At 37.2% G+C, this 17,140-nt stretch overlaps 1 protein-coding gene and 2 pseudogenes across 3 annotated transcripts in view; 2 read left to right on the forward strand and 1 right to left on the reverse strand.

The window, feature by feature from the left end:
• Window positions 1-14,304, forward strand: part of LOC112828636 (complement factor H-related protein 2-like) — a 44,816-nt gene extending 30,512 nt beyond the window's left edge. For 2 of the 3 annotated variants that reach the window (XM_025877860.2, XM_073900086.1), the window contains 2 exons: window positions 13,240-13,422; window positions 13,878-14,304. In XM_025877860.2, coding sequence (XP_025733645.1) covers window positions 13,240-13,422; window positions 13,878-14,074 — 380 coding nt within the window. In that variant the 3' untranslated portion in view covers window positions 14,075-14,304. The remainder of the gene's footprint in view (window positions 1-13,239; window positions 13,423-13,877) is intronic. The other variant, XM_073900087.1, reaches the window with a different exon arrangement.
• LOC141374014 (mitochondrial import inner membrane translocase subunit Tim9 pseudogene) overlaps window positions 1-17,140 on the forward strand; it is a 781,319-nt pseudogene that overhangs the window by 92,957 nt on the left and 671,222 nt on the right.
• Window positions 8,712-9,242, reverse strand: LOC112828637 (protein BUD31 homolog pseudogene; annotated as a pseudogene).

Here is a 17,140-nt window from a genome sequence, read left to right on the forward strand (position 1 = left end):
GGAGAATAGGTATTAATTCTTCTTGAAATGTCTGATAAAATTCCCCTGGGAAGCCATCTGGCCATGGACTTGTGTTTGTTGGGAGATTTTTGATGACTATTTCAATTTCCTTAGTGGTTATAGGTCTGTTCAGGTTTTCTATTTCTTCCTGGTTCAATTTTGGTAGTTGATACATCTCTAGGAATGCACCCATTTCTTCCAGGTTATCTAATTTGCTGGCATAGAGTTGCTCATAATATGTTCTTATAATTGTTTGTATTTCTTTGGTGTTGGTTGTGATCTCTCCTCTTTCATTCATGATCTTGTTGATTTGGGTCATTTCTCTTTTCTTTTTGATTAAGTCTGGCCAGGGGTTTATCTATCTTGTTAATTCTTTCAAAGAACAAGCTTCTAATTTCGTTGATCTGTTCTACTGTTCTTTTGGTTTCTATTTCATTGATTTCTGCTCTGATCTTTATTATTTCTCTTCTGCTGCTGGGTTTAGGCTTTATTTGCTGTTCTTTATCCAGCTCCTTTAGGGGTAGGGTTAGGTTGTGTATTTGAGAACTTTCTTGTTTCTTGAGAAAGGCTTCTATTGCTATATACTTTCCTCCTAGGACTACCTTTGCTATATCCCAAAGATTTTGAACAATTGTGTTTTCATTTTCATTGGTTTCCATGAATTTTTTAAATTTTCTTTAATATCCTGGTTGACCCCTTCATTCTTTAGTAGGATGGTTTTTAGTCTCCATGTATTTGAGTTCTTTCTGACTTTCCTCTTGTGATTGAGTTCTAGGTTCAAAGCATTGTGGTCTGAAAATACGCAGGGAATAATCCCAATCCTTGGTAGTGGTTGAGACCTGACTTGTGACCTAGGATGTGATCTATTCTGGAGAACGTTCCATGGGCACTAGAGAAGAATGTGTATTCCGTTGCTTTGGGATGGAATGTTCTGAATATGTCTGTGAAGTCCATTTGGTCCAGTGTTTCATTTAAAGTCCTTATTTCCTTGTTGATCTTTTGCTTAGATGATCTGTTCATTTCAGTCAGGGGGGTGTTAAAGTCCCCCACTATTATTGTATTGTTGTCAATGTGTTTCTTTGCTTTTGTTATTAATTGCCTTATATAATTGGCTGCTCCCATGTTAGGGGCATAGATATTTACAATTGTTAGATCTTCTTGTTGGATAGACCCTTTAAGTAGGATATAGTGTCCTTCCTCATCTCTTATTACAGTCTTTGTTTTAAAATCTAATTTGTCTGATATAAGGATTGCCACCCCAGCTTTCTTTTGGTGTCCCTTAGCATGGTAAATGGTTTTCTGCCCCCTCACTTTCAATGTGGGGGTGTCTTTGGGTCTAAAATGAGTCTTTTGCAGACAGCAAATCGATGGGTCTTGTTTTTTAATCCAATCTGATAGCCTGTGTCTTTTGATTGGGGCATTTAGTCCATTTACATTCAGGGTGACTATTGAAAGGTATGAATTTAGTGCCATTGTATTGCCTGTAAGGTGACTGTTACTGTATATTGTCTGTGTTCCTTTCTGATCTATGGCGCTTTTAGGCTCTCTCTTTGCTTAGAGGACCCCTTTCAATATTTCTTGGAGGGCTGGTTTCGTGTTTGCAAATTCCTTTAATTTTTGTTTGTCCTGGAAGCTTTTTATCTCTCCTTCAATTTTCAATGAGAGCCTAGCTGGATATAGTATTCTTGGCTGCATATTTTTCTCGTTTAGTGCTCTGACGATATCATGCCAGTCCTTTCTGGCCTGCCAGGTCTCTGTGGATAGATCTGTTGCCAATCTAATGTCTCTACCATTTTAGTTTACATATCTCTTCTCCCGAGCTGCTTTTTTTATTTTCTCTTTGTCTCTGAGACTCGTAAGTTTTACTATTAGATGTCAGGGTGTTGACCTATTTTTATGGATTTTGAGAGGGGTTCTCTGTGCCTCCTGGATTTTGATGCCTGTTTCCTTCCCCACATTAGGGAAGTTCTATGCTATAATTTGCTCCAATATAACTTCTGCCCCTCTCTCTCTTTCTTGTTCTGGGATCCCAATTATTCTAATGTTTCATCTTATGGTATCACTTATCTCTCGAATTCTGCCCTCGTGATCCATTAGTTGTTTCTCTCTCTTTTTCTCTTCTTCTTTATTTTCCATCATTTGGTCTTCTATATCGCTGATTCTCTCTTCTGCCTCATTTATCCTAGCAGTTAGTGCTCCCATTTTTGATTGCACCTCATTAATAGCCTTTTTGATTTCGACTTGGTTAGATTTTAGTTCTTTTATTTCTCCAGAATGGGTTTCTCTAATAACTTCCACGCTTTTTTCAAACCCAGCTAGTATCTTTAAAGTCATGATTCTGAACTCTAGGTCTGACATTGCACTAATGTCCGTATTGAGTAGGTCCCTGGCAGACAGCACTACCTCTTGTTCTTTTTGTTGAGGTGATTTTTTTCATCTTGTCATTTTGCCCAGAGGAGAATTGATGAGTGAGAGAACAAAATGCTAACAGGTTAACAACGTCCCCAGAAAATATACTCTAATCAAATCAGAAAAGACCTGAAACCAGGGGAAAAGAAAAGGAAAGAAAGAAAAAAGAAAGAGTAAAAATGAAGGAAAAAGATAAAAACAAAAACAGAACAAAAAAAACCAGAATATGATCAAATATGATCAGGCTGGTGCCTAGATCAGTGCCACACACTAGATTTTGGGTGTATTGGAGTCTGTTAGAAGAAAGTGCCTCCTACAATTTTAAAGAAAGAAAGACTTATATATGTACACAGTGAGGGTTGATATGATGAAGGGATGGAATATGTTTGTAAAGTTGAAAATTATAAAAAATTTTAAAAAAGGAATTGATAAGAAGATGTTTGAAAAGAAAGAAGAGGATTATAAAAAAGGAAAGAATGAAAAAAAAGGGGGGGGAAAGAATGTGATCAGGCAGGGACTAGAACAAAGCCATATACTAGAGATTTAGGGTATATTTTGATATGTTAGAAGAAACTGTATGTCCAAATTTTAAAGAGAGAACAACATATATATATATATCTGCCAAAAATAAGGGTAACTACTATGAAGGGTTAGAATATGACTCTCAAAATGAGAAATAAAAATGTTTTTTTAAAATGGGATTGATAAGATGTTGGTCGAGAAAGGGAAAAAGAAATATTAAAAAAAAAAGTTAAAAAAATTAACTTTGAAAGACTGCCGAATCATGGTAAAAAAGCCATGAATTCTATGTGCAATATTCCCCTAGCGCTGGAGTTCTGCCGTTCTCATTGATTGGTAAACTTGGTCTTGGCTGGCTGTTTGTGCTGATCTTCTGGGGGAGGGGCCTGTTGCTGTGGTTCCCAAATGTCTTTGCTGGAGGCAGAATTGCCCCGCCCTTGTCGGTCCGGGCTAAGCAATCTGTTTGGGTTTGCTCTCAGGAGCTTTTGTTCCCTGCAAGCTTTCCATACAGCTTTGGAGGATGAGTGTGAAAATGGCGGCCTCCCAATCTCCGCCCCCAGAGGAGCCGAGAACTCAGAGCCCCACTCCTCAGTGCGCCCCCAGAGAAAAGCAGTCAGTGACTCCCATGTCCCCGGTCTCCGGCCGCACTCCGTGCTCACCCGGCGTGTGACCGAGCATTTGTATCTCTGGCACTCGACTCAGTGTGGAGTCTCCAAATGCAGCAGATCCCTGCAGTGTGCTCCCGTGCCACTCCTCCTGGGGGAGGAAGGGGAGTCTCCCTGGCTCTGCCTCTTGTTGGGTCCCTGCTGGATGAGCAGTGGCCTGACTGTCACCGATCACAGTTTATGGCAACCCTGAGCTGAGAGCCCATGCCTCAGCTCTGTCTCTGCAACCGGCTTCCCCGCTCTGATACCTGGGAGATCTGCTGCACTCAGGCACCCCCGGTCTTTCTGTGACCCCGAGGGTCCTGAGACCACACTGTCCCGCGAGGGTTCCACCCCCTGCTTAGCCACTGGAGCGACTTCCCTCAGCGGAGCCGACTTCTAAAAGTTCCGATTTTGTGCTCCGCGGCTCTAGCACTTGCCAGAAGCGGCCGCCGGAGGCCCCCTCCCCCACCGTCTATCCTCCCGAATATCGCCTCGGATTCACTTCTCCGCACATCCTACCTTCCAGAAAGTGGTCGCTTTTCTGTTCAGAGTTGTTGCTATTCTTCTCTTTGATCTCCTGTTGAGTTCATAGGTGTTCAGAATGCTTTGATCCCTATTCAGCTGAATTCCTGAGACCAGACGAAATTCAGGTCTCCTACTCCTCCGCCATCTTGCTCCGCCCCTCTATGTTGATCTTTCCTATTATGATGTGTGTTTTTTTCCACACCACCAAACAATTATCTGACACCAGCAGCGTGTCCTACAATTCAACTCAATTCTGACACTATTTACCTGAAGATTGCATAATCCCACAGATTAAGGGCTCAGTCCTACTAGACTGCCTCTATTCCCTTCACAAGACAATTGCAAAAATTCAGTGTGTCATCTTTGTCTCTACCAAATAGATATAGATCAGAGGTTCCTAGGACCTTCTCCTCAGGTTCAATTAATTTGGTAGAGCAGCTCACAGAACTAAAAAAACAAAACAAACAAAAACATTTTATTTACTAGATTACTAGTTTATTATAAAAGGGTATTACTCAGCGATAGCGAGATGAAAGAGATGTGCAGGGCAAGATATGTGGTAAGGGGCATGGAGCTTCCTTTGCCGTCTCTGAGTTCACTACCCTCCCAGCAGCTCCATGTGCTTACCACCCTGGAAGCTCTCAGAACCCTGTCCTTTTGGGTTATTATGGAGGCTTCCTTACATAGACATGGTTGATTAAATCATGGCCATCAGCAACTGATTCAACCTCCAGTCCCTCTCCCCTCTCTGGAGGTCAGGATGGTGGGACTGCAAGTTCCAACTCTCTAAAGATAGGGCTGGTTCCTCTCTGGCAAGGAGATTCTATCCTTGGTGTTTTCTAGAAGTCACCTCATTAACATAACTAAAGATAACTTTGTCACACTCATCACTTAGGAAATTTCAAGCATTTTAGGAGCTCTGTGCTAGATGTGGGGACAAGGACTAAATATATATTTATTATAAATCATAATATCACCACTGTTAACTTTGTTGCAAGTAAATTGGGATTGTAGCATATTGGCAGTATAGTATCTCAACAGCTCTGTTTTGTTTGCTTAAAGAAATTTCCTTCTTTTTGTGTTTGCAAGAATTTTGTTTATTGTATTTTCTTTTTTGACTATTTGTCCTGAATTGTATTGGATTATCACTTTATTGGCATCTGTTAAGATGCTTAACCACTAATAATTTTCTTTCTCCAGGCTTACAAGTTTGTATTCTGCTAGTTTAGAAGGCAGGTCATAAGATACAATACTTTCACCAGGACAAATCAATATTTCCCTTTACTGGAAGTTGATGGTAACTCTGTTGTTATCTTGGGCCTCTCATGTCATTGAACTAACAGGCATACGAGTGGATTGTGTACACAGGCTGGGATATTAAGCTGAATTACCAAAGGGTTATTGTTTACTACTACCTGATGAGAGCAAGGAAATTATATTTGAATGCAGAAAATTCTCTGAGGCTTCTCGTGTATCAATAAAGGTTAATAGAAGATATCAGCAAACTACTAAATATAAGGTTGCTGTGGATTCTGACAATTTGGAAATGAAGTTTGGTTAACCCCATCAGGTAGAGGACCTGGACTAGTTTAGATGCTGGCTGAAGAGGAAGGAAACATATAATGAATGGGGTGTAGAAAAACATTTATAATATCAACCACAGCCAAATGATTAATAACTTACATTAGGACTATGACAATATACTTTCTGTTTTGATTCTTATATTTGCATATTTTTAGCTGTTTTCTCTTCCTTGACCTTATGCTTTTGTGAAAAGAAATAATTTAGCTTTTAAGATACAGAATACCTCTGTGGGCTTGTGACTAAAGTAAGGTAATAACATCACCAAATATCAATAGGATGACTTGGAAGTTCTGAGTCCCATTTATAGGAAGAGAACAAAGACATCTTCATTATAGGAAGGCAAATTTGATCTTACTATGTGGAGCTATCATTACTGTTATTGTGATGGACAGTGGTGGATTACACTGATAATTTCATTGATGTCATCAAGCACCACATCCAAATTTCTTAAGATTTAAAGCATATAAACTACATTTCCTGTTATTCTTTGTTTGTTGGTTTTCATTGAGTTTCACCCATAGAAGGAGTAGTCAGAAATCAGAAACAAGGAAGATCATTTTGGCTTTACCAGTGTAGCAGTTCCCAACAGTAGTTAGAAACAGATGTATTCAAGTGGAGATTGGGTGATCCAGAGGGAATGCTACTTTTGGAAGTCCTGATAGTTTGTTCCGTTCTTCCCTTGACCCAGAACTAACTGCAAAACTCCTTCCAACAACAGAGCAACGTGTGTAAGTTTTAGGTGCCATCTTGAAAGCAATAGAATCTTTTGCTTTTTGATATTATACTTATTGCCCTTTATGTCCTCCAGCTTCTTCATTCTCCCATTTGGTCTGGCAGACCTTTCTACACTTTTGTAACTAATTACCTATATTTAATTTTCACTAGGAGAAATAGCTAGATTGGTTTCTGGCTGAATGTGACTGAATGTGACTAATTCAGTAAGTGATAACAGAAAGAACATATTCATTATATGCAAAGTTTAAGATGTGGGGAGAGTAAATGGACCCAAATGGAAGTAAAGTCTCCATATTTTACTTGAAGTGGTAATGTGTGAATACCAGAAAAGAATGCTAAGCTATATATGTACATCTTAATACCTAAGCTACCATTAATAGACTTATACAAGAAGTATACTCAGCAATATAGATGTATCAAAATAAAATTATTTTAAAATGTTGAAGAGACCTACAGGGAAGGCAAGAAAAGGAAACAGGAATTAAAAACAGAGAACACACACACACACACACACACACACATGCACACCCAAATAATAAAATGACTGATATAGCCTTTAACATAGCAATTATTACTTTAAATGTAAATGGTTTAAATACTTCAGTTAAAAGACTGAGAATGGCAGGGTGAACACAGAAACAAGACTCAGCTAGGTACTGTCTACAAGAAACTCACTTCAAATATGAAAACATAGTTCCACTCAAAGTGAAAGATTAGAAAAAAAATCACTTGATCTATTTTGTTGTCAATGCTCTCCATTGCATTTTCAATTTCATTTCTTCAAGTGCAGAATTTGTTTGGTTCTTTTTTGTGATTTCTATATCTTTGCTAAGTTTCTCATTTTGTTTGTGTATTGTTTTCCTGATTTTATTGAATTGTCTTTCCGTGTTTTCTTGTGCCTCACTAAGCATCTTTAAGACAGCTGCTTTGAGTTCTTTATCAGGTAAATTGCAGATCTCCAATCTTTCGGGTTGAAGATTACTGTGTCCCTTTGGTGGTGTTATGTTTCCTTGATTTTTTTATGTTCCTTGATGTTTTAAGGTGTTGCCTTTACATTTGAAGTAGCATTCACCTTTTGTCACCTTTAGTGATTGATTTCAGCTGAGGAATACCTTCAGTCAGCCATCTTAGGGATTCTGATGATTTCTCAGATCTTTTTGTGGTTGTGCCTACTTCACACTTCTTGCTTCCCCCCATGGCAGAAATATTAAGCTTGTATACTTTCTCAATGCTGCAAAGCCAGGCCAGGTGCTACAGCCTTTATTAAAATAATTTTCTTGTGGTTTATAATTCATTTAAAGTTTATATAATTTATAATATTTATGTTATTAAACGCAAAGGGAAATATCCAGAAAAACTCTCATTTTTAATGGATCTCTACCAAAAAAAAAAAAAAGTCTATCAAACTTCTAGTGAGGGATGGGAGAGAAATTTAAGGTATAGAAATTTAAATCTTATAAAAATATTGTTTTATCTCCTTTTCCTCAATCTTACGTGTAAATTTATTAAAATTAGCAGTTTTTTAAAATGATGGCTTAAATATTGATTTTAAATTATGCTTGAAATAGACTTGGAATCCCATTTGCTGAATGGCTACTCAAATTATCATTACATTGGATATACATTTATTTTCTAATCAATGTTTCTGGTGTCACTCCACCCATAGTGGAAAATGTTATTATACCAAATAAGATGCCTGGGTGGTATCCTTCTAGTAAGACAGTACATTATGAACTCATCAAACCTTTAGAATTGTTTGGTGAAGGAGAAGTCATATGATTTTGTTTTTGTTTTGTGAGAGACAGAGCATGAAAGGGGGCAGAAGGAGAGAGCAGATTCCCTGCTGAGGAGGGAGCCCCATGCAGGCCTCAATCTCACAACCCTGAGATCATGACCTGAGCTGAAATCAAGAGTCAAATGTTTACCTGACTGAGCCACTCAGGTGACCCCAAAGTGATATGTTTAAATGGAACTGGACAGAAACACCTCAGTATGAAGGAAGATTATCTCATTTCCCCCCAGGTTTTATTTATTTATTAAAGATAAAGTATGTTGCTATAAGTATGTCATGAAATAGTACTTATGGAATTTTTTTTAAAGGTTTAAAGTTTTATTTCTACAAATCACAACTGATAAACACCAAAGCCTTTACCTGTAGAGACCATGCTCCAACTCAGGCTGGGAGCATCGCTCTGTGAGAAGAGCTATGCTTCCAGGAAAGGGGGTGGCGCAAGAGGCAGAAACCCGGGAAGTCCAAAGTTCAGGGTCAAGAGGGGTCAGGGCCTGAGGGCCTCAGCCTGAGCAGCCCCAGCAGCTGCAGTGTGCACAGTCGATGATCCGGCCCACTTCCTGCTTGCTTTTGGGGACCCAGAAAATAATGCAGTTCCTCCATAAAATTGGTGTCTGTGTCTGAATGCAGCACAGGCAGCATAAATTCTCATACTCCTGCTTTTTCCATTTTGTGATCAGGTTTTTATCTGATTTTATCATAGCCTTCTTTAATACAATATTCATATTGTTCTCTGCTTATGGCTTTCGGCTTCTAAAAGAGGTCAGAAATATAATGGGTTTTCTGGTGGTGGATCCTGAAGATAGACCACAGAGATTCCACTTTCTTTTTTCCCTCATGAGGTTCTATTTCAGCTTCTCTCAGCTTTTGATCTAATTCATCCAGGGTTGGCTCCATCAACTCCCAACCATCTGGGGGAGCTTTCTGGCGTCTTTTGACTTTAGGCATTTTTCCCACAAGATAATTTGTGAAGATCATCTTCTTCCCAAGGGTATAACAGAAAGACCTCTGGTCTCTTCAGTTACAGGCTTGGGTTCTTGTCCAGCTCTACCAATTATTACTCTGTGACTCTGGGGAGGTCACATTCCCTTTCTGGTCCTCAGTCTCATCTGAACCACTGTCACCATCAGCCGCCATTTCTCTTTTATGGAATATTTTTTAAAATACAAATAAAATGATGGTACTTAAAATTCAGTTTTTGGGGGGCAGACTGAACTAAGTAATGTAGTATATTTGTTTCATGAAAGATTTGGCCAGATTAAAAGAACAGTTGGAATCATGGAAAATTATCTGTCATAAGCATTAGACACTGAGTTATTTCCTGAGGAACAAATGTATTAAAGCTACCACAAATACATTTGACAGCCCAAGAAATTCCACTTTGAGACATGGAATAGGCAGCTGGGGTGTGATCATAGATGGTGATATAAATTTGGGTTTCTTCAGAAACAAATAACGCAACATATTTTAAGAAAAAAGAAAAAGAAGAAGATAACAGGAGAGGAAGAAAAGGGGAGTATGTCAGAGGGGGAGACGAACCATGAGAGATGATGGACTCTGAAAAACAAACTGAGGATTCTAGAGGGGAGGGGGGTAGGGGGATGGTTTAGCCTGGTGATGGGTATTGAGGAGGGCACGTTTTGCATGGAGCACTGGGTGTTATGAACAAACAATGAATCATGGAACACTGCACCAAAAACTAAAGATGTAATATATGGTGATTAACATAACACTAAAAAAATTAAAAAATAAATTTGGGTTTCTTCAGCATGTAATTATATTTCAAGGTAGTTTACTACCTGAGTTTATCCCAGGGACCAGTGAGTATAGGAAAAAAAAGTCTGAGTATTTGGTCATAGAACTCTCTAGTATTTAGAGTTCAGGAAATAAAGGGAGTCAAAAAAATGTGTTATTATATTAACTCTTTGTAGTATTTCAAATAAACTTTTGCCTGGCATATATATTTTCCAGTCTTTTACTTTGAACCCACCTATGTTTTCATGTTTGAAGAGAGTTTCTTATAGATGCCATATAGCTGGGTCTTGTTTATGTCATCCTGACATTTTTAGTCTTTTTTTTTTTAAAGATTTTATTTATTTATTTGACAGAGAGAGACACAGCGAGAGAGGGAACACAAGCAGGGGGAGTGGGAGAGGGAGAAGCAGGCTTCCCGCTGAGCAGGGAGCCCGATGCGGAGCTTGATCCCAGGACCCTCAGATCACGAGCTGAGCTGAAGGCAGACGCTTAATCGACTGAGCCACCCAGGTGCCCCATTTTTAGTCTTTTAACTGAAGTATTTAAACCATTTACAATTAAAGTAATTATTGATAGATTAGGGACTGTATCAGCCATTTATTATTTGTTTTATGTGTGTTTCCTCTGTGTCTAATGCCTGTTTTCTTGCCTTCCCTGTGGATTTTTTGAACATTTAAAAATCATTTTATTTTGATATATCTATATTGTTTTTGAGCATATCTCTTTGTGTAGTTTTATTAGTGTTTCTGTAGGTATGAAGATGCACATATATAGCTTATTACTCCCCCCAGGATTGACATTTTACCACATCAAGTGAAATGTGGGAACCTTGCTTCCATTTAGGTCCTTTTACTCTCCCCACATTTTTAACATAAAGCTCTTAGGTATTTCCTCCACATACATTAATTAGCATGTGATATAGTCTTGCTCAGACATCAAATCATATCAAGTGATTTAATTTTGTACAAACATCAAACATAATTTAACCAACTAACTAGGAAAAAGTCTGTTATATTACCCTATTTTTATTAGTTCCATTTTTTTTTCTTCGTTCTTGAAGTCTTAAGTCTTCTGTTATCTTTTCCTTTCTACTTAGAGAATTCCTTTATAAATTCTTTAAGGACAGGTCTGCTGGAGACAAATTCTGTTTCCTTTGCCTCAGAATGTCTTCCTTTCTCCTTTAAATCCTACAGGATAGTGTCACTGCATATAGAATTTGGGGTTGACAGTTCTTTCTGACCCCATGGTCAGAGATGAGCACCCCACTGATATTTGAGTCCTTTTTCCCCCATTGGTTTGCATAATTTCTATCTAGCTTTTGATACTTTTTTCCTTTTCTTAATAGTTTTCAGCAGTTTGATTATGATGTATCTTGGCATGAATTTCTTTGGGTTTAACCTGTTTGGAGATTACTCAGCTTTTTTAGCATACATATTTATGTCTTATGACCAATTTGGGAAATTTTCAGCCATTATTTTTTGAAATATTTTTTTCATTTCCAATCCCTTCCTCTTTCTTTTTCCTAGTGTCTACTCTGTTATCTTCCCACAGGTCCCTGAAGCTCTGTCCCTTTTTTTGTTTGTTTGTTTGCTTGTTTTCAGTCTATTTTCAAAGTGAGTGATTTGTATTGCTCTACATTCAAGTTTATGTATCCTTCTGGCATTTGCAATCTATTATTGAGCTCACCTAGTGAGTTCGAAAAGAAATGGTTACAGTTTTCAGTTCTATACTTCCCACTGAATTTTTAAAAGCCGCTGTCAAATATTTCCAATATCTGTGTCATCTTAGTGTGGTCTTCTGTTGATTTTCTTTTCTCTTTTGAGATTTTCCTGGTCCCTGCTATGATGAATGATTTCCAATTATATTCCGGACAGTTTGAGTATTATGTTTTAAAGCTCTGCATCTGGGGCACCTGGGTGGCTCAGTCAGTTAAGCGCCTGCCTTTGGCTCAGGTCATGATCCCAGGGTCCTCAGATCGAGCCCCACATAGGGCTCCTTGCTTGACGGGAAGCCTGCTTCTCCCTCTCCCACTCCCCCTGCTTGTGTTCCATCTCTCACTGTGTCTCTCTCTGTCAAATAAATAAATAAAATCCTAAAATAAATAAACAAAACTCTGCATTCTTTGGAAATGTTTTATTTATTAGGCCATCATTACTACCATGCAAGGTACAAGTCCAGGCTTCCCACTTGGCTTCCCCCAACATCACGGGAAAAGGGAGTGGTGTCTTGTTCTCTAGGAGTGTGGGTAGAAGTCTAGGCTCCTCACCTGGCCTCTGTTGATCAAGGTGGAGAAAGGGGTGGTCTTAGGTTTCTTCTATGGTGTTTCTCTGGAGTAGTTCAGGTATTGTAAGAAATGCCTCTGTCTTGCTAGGCCTGGGCAATCTCTTTTTATGTTGGAAGCAGAAATGTTTTGACCTCATCTTGTCCAGAATAGGAAGCTAGCAGTTGCCTTTCACTTTATACAAACATGTAATTCTTTGAATTTAGGAAAGGGGGGATGTTTATTTTGTAATAAAAATGAAAATCAATAAAAAATGACTAGAGATCCTACTACTTGCATCGACATGGTTGGAACTGGAGGGGCTTATGCTAAGTGAAATAAGTCAGTCAGGAAAAGACAGTTATCATATGGTTTCACTCATATGTGGAACATAAGGAATAGCATGGGGGACCACAGGGGAGGGGAGGGAAAATGAAATGGGAAGAAATCAGAGAGGGAGACAAACCATGAGAGGCTCTGGACTCCTGGAACCAAACTGAGGGTCTCAGAAGGGAGGTGGGTGGGGGAATGGGGTAACTGGGGGATGGGTATTAAGGAGGGCACGTGTGGTAATGAGCACCGGGTGTTGTTCACAACTAACGAATTGTTGAACACTACATCAAAAACTAATGATGTACTCTATGTTGGCTAACTGAACATAATGAAAAAAAAATGACTAGAGATCCAGTGGATACTATAATAAGTTGTATATAAAAACGACCTTTCTGTATCTAAGCTATCCATCTGTTCAGCATATATTCTCTAAGCAAAGCATTTTTTAATACTGAAATAATGTAAAGCAGGCATATTTGTTAATGCCTTATGTGTGCTTTCATGTGGGGTAAAAGGAAGGGCTCAAAAATGTAACTCTCATTTTAAGTGATTAAAATTTCTTCAATGAATCATTTATGTTAGCAGAAATCACATGTCTTAATATGAAGGACTGTGTTGTATCTTTATTGCTTGCCTGTGTTTTCCTTTGGCCTTTCAATAAATCAAGTAATGTTTTTTTTTAGACCCTAAAGGAAAATGTGATCCCCCTCCACCTATTGACAATGGAGACATTACCTCATTCCCATTACCAGCTTATGCTCCAGGATCATCAGTTGAGTACCAATGCCAGCACTTCTATGCACTTCAGGGAAACAGGACTATAATATGTAGGAATGGACAGTGGTCAAAACCACCAAAATGCTTGGGTAAATATTTTCATATTTTCATAGATCCTGGGAAAATTTGTGTACTGAATATGATGTTTTCCTATTTATAGAATTTTCATGGATTAACAAACAACAATTCTGTTGAAGTCTTGACTACCAAATATTAATATTTGAGGAAATCAAGTTGGAAAAATTCTTGTTCAAGCAACAAGGGCAACAAAAGATTCTTTAATAAAAGTTCTTCCTGTGATAGCTGACATTTTGTATTTTGATTATAATATCTAATTATTATACATTAAACCCAGTACCTCATTTTTACATCCTTTGTTTAAAATGATTTAAATCTACATGATGGATTTTCAGTGAGTTGGTTTGGAACAAGGTTTGAGAATGAAGTGCTAGGCCAATGTAGAATAATCTACTTGAAAGTCTGAAATTCTGTGGCAAATATTTGTATGCTACTTAATGTTTTATATTCATTTTTGTACTTTCAGATGCATGTGTGGTATCAGAAGAAATCATGGAAAAGCATAACATACAATTACGATGGAGACATGAGAAAAAATTTTATTCTAAAACAGGGGATAATATTGAATTTATATGTAAAGCTGGATATCATAAAAAGTCACCAGCTCATGCATTTCGAGTAACCTGTTGGGAAGGGAAAGTGATGTATCCCACTTGTGTATAAAGCAATGGTTAAGATGCAGTCCTAAAATTAAAATATGTACGTTTATCCCAAGTTTTCATTATGAATCCAATTCTTCTCATTTTTTCAACTATTATTTAACTCATTTTTATTCATAAATCAGAATTTGGTGTTAAATAGAATGTGGATGATATAACCTGAGAGACAAATGAATCATTTCTTAAAAGCACCATATTAAAACTTGGTGAACCAAAATGCTATGTGTCCTATTCATAAAATATCTGTGTCAAGAAATTAGTTGCGATCACTTCCATGCCTGCTTCTTTCCACCTTCTCTTAACTTTCTCAAACGTTTCTCCATAACTCCTGAGGCTTCCTGAGGCTCTCCATTTCAGAGGAAATGGGGGGAAAAAATGCTTGCATCCATCTTCAAAATCATATCACTTCACAAACACATAGAAACCTAATTGTGTCATACCTATGTTATTAACGAGATATATGAAATTATCATTTACTTTTATCTCTCAATATATATGCCAAAAAATGATAAAATGCATGATCTCCTATAAGATGTATATCTAGCAAACATAATAATTCAAACAAATCATGAAGAGGAATTCAAATCTAATTAGGTGTATAACTATTATTACATTAAAAGTGATTTCAAAAGTCCAATATCAAGTATAGACACACACACACAGACACACACACAGACACACACACACAGACACACACACAGACACACACACACACGGACACACACACACACACACACTATGCTTTGAACACTGAATAAATGTTTATAGAATAGAAGCTGGCAGAAAGCACAAAAATTTGTAATAACTATAACTGAATTTAGAGATAATAGAGGGAAGAGTGGCTGTTTAGCTCCTTTATATTTACCTGTATTCTCCAATTTTTCTATCTTTAATATATATCACCTTTGAACCATAGGATATGTTATTTTAAAATAAAGATATGTAAAAAGTAAGACAATATATATCAAGAACTATAAAGACCTCTGGTGATTATCTTCAGATCTAAAAGTATTTTCATGATTTTGCTGGTATGGAGGGCTTTGGAAACATTCAGTGACAAGTCTGAAATATGATTTTTATGTTCATACATTTCAAGCAGCATAATTAAAATCAGTTGACTATAAACATTTTAAATTTCTACAAAAACACAACTTTAAGATGAAAATCAAGATATACATAATTAAGGTAAAAAATTTTTAAGGTGATATCTTGTAATTTTGCATTGCATTAAATCAAGCGGCATTCTTGCTTAGAATGAGAAACCTGGCTGTCACCAAGGGAGTCAATTTATCTAAATGTGCATCCTTGGTGACAGCCAGTTTTCTCACATATAAAGGAACACTGTTAGAATTGGCAAGTTATCTTTGCTTTTAATGTTAATGCTTGTGTACATACTCTTCTCCAAAACCTTTCACCTAATGTTTGTGGAATCTATTTATGATACTTGTATATAATCAATTATTTCAAAATAGTGATTTTTAAGATCAATCATATCGTTTTTTTGCACTTATTGTCATTCTTGGGTAAGGTGAGTGTTAATTTATCAACTCTGTTTAAATTAAACTTTCACCTAAAGAGATTCGATAAATCTTTATTTTTGCCCTTTATTTCCAATTTTTGGAGTAAGGACTTGATGCATCAGTGACCTTCTGCGATCGCTTTAAAGACTTTTTAAACATGGTATCAGCCTAGACTCATGAATTTTTATTTACTCAGTCTGTCACAATCAATTATAATCATTATTCTTTGAAGCACAAATGATCCCACATTTGGCTAGTGAGTGCCTTGCAACTGGCTCTGGATTGCTTTGTTATATCCCCAATTAGTCTTTGAGTATTTCTCTTCTTTTTAGCACAACATGACATTCCAGGCTCACTGTCTATTTCCACTGTGCAACACCTATAATCACATATCTTTCCAAGAAGTTCTGATTCTTTTTATTGGAGAACAGTACTTAGAATCCAAGTTGTACTATTCCTGGTAGTTGGGAGTGTTCAATACTGTTGAAGTGTCTTTACTTCCAGGGTCTTTCAGTTGTCAGAAATTTGAAATAGAAATGAAATTTCAAATTCATTATTTCCTATCGGATGTTCCAATTCAAGTTTAGTAATATAGGGTTAAAAAAAAACCTTTTTAACACATTTTCCCCTGTTCTCTTTATTTATATATTCTTATATTTCAATATCCATGAAAACAATATCAAAAGTGTCATGCAAACATTACTATCACCAGTTAAACTATCAAATGAAGGTTAAAATGTTTTGTGTTTATTTTGTCCCAGGATGCTTGACTCTGAGTGTAAGTACTTTCTTAAAAAGAAACTTGAAATGATTCTTATCTCTGATTGGCTCTCTTACCAAATTAAGAGTTTTACAATTATTTGCATTAGTTTTTTTTCAATTTTTTCAATTTTAGATTTTGCTCCTTCTTACTTTTCTAATCTAACTTTATTTTTTTAAAGATTTTATTTATTTATTCGACAGAGAGAGACACAGCAAGAGAGGGAACACAAGCAGAGGGAGTGGGAGAGGGAGAAGCAGGCTTCCAGCCCAACAGGGAGCCCGATGCGGGACTCTATTCCAGGACCCTGGGATCATGACCTGAGCCGAAGGCAGACTCTTAACTGAGCCACCCAAGCGCCCCTCTAATCTAACCTTAAACGATGGAAAACATCTACGTGTTTTATAAGGCAGAGTGATATGATAAGTGTCTTTATGCAGAGTAGTCTTCTTTCTCTCACATCTGTTCCCTCATTGAATAAGGTTATAATTTTATTACTTTCTGAAGTGTCAGAAAAGAAAGACTAATCTTTCTTTTCTTTTTCTTTCTTTCTTTCTTCTTTCTTTCTTTCTTTCTTTCTTTCTTTCTTTCTTTCTTTCTTTCTTTCTTTCTTTCTTTCTTTCTTTTCTTTCTTTCTTTCTTTCTTTCTTTCTTTCTTTTTCTTTCTTTCTTTCTTCTTTTCTTTCTTTCTTTCTTTCTTTCTTTCTTTCTTTCTTTCTTTCTTTCTTTCTTTCTTTCTTTTCTTTTCTTTCTTCCTTCCTTCCTTCCTTCCTTCCTTCCTTCCTTCCTT

The sequence above is a fragment of the Callorhinus ursinus genome, unplaced genomic scaffold (genome assembly GCF_003265705.2).
Source record: "Callorhinus ursinus isolate GAN/ISIS: 27379988/994484 unplaced genomic scaffold, GSC_fseal_2.0 scaffold13, whole genome shotgun sequence".
In the NCBI taxonomy this organism is placed as follows: Eukaryota; Metazoa; Chordata; class Mammalia; order Carnivora; family Otariidae; genus Callorhinus; species Callorhinus ursinus.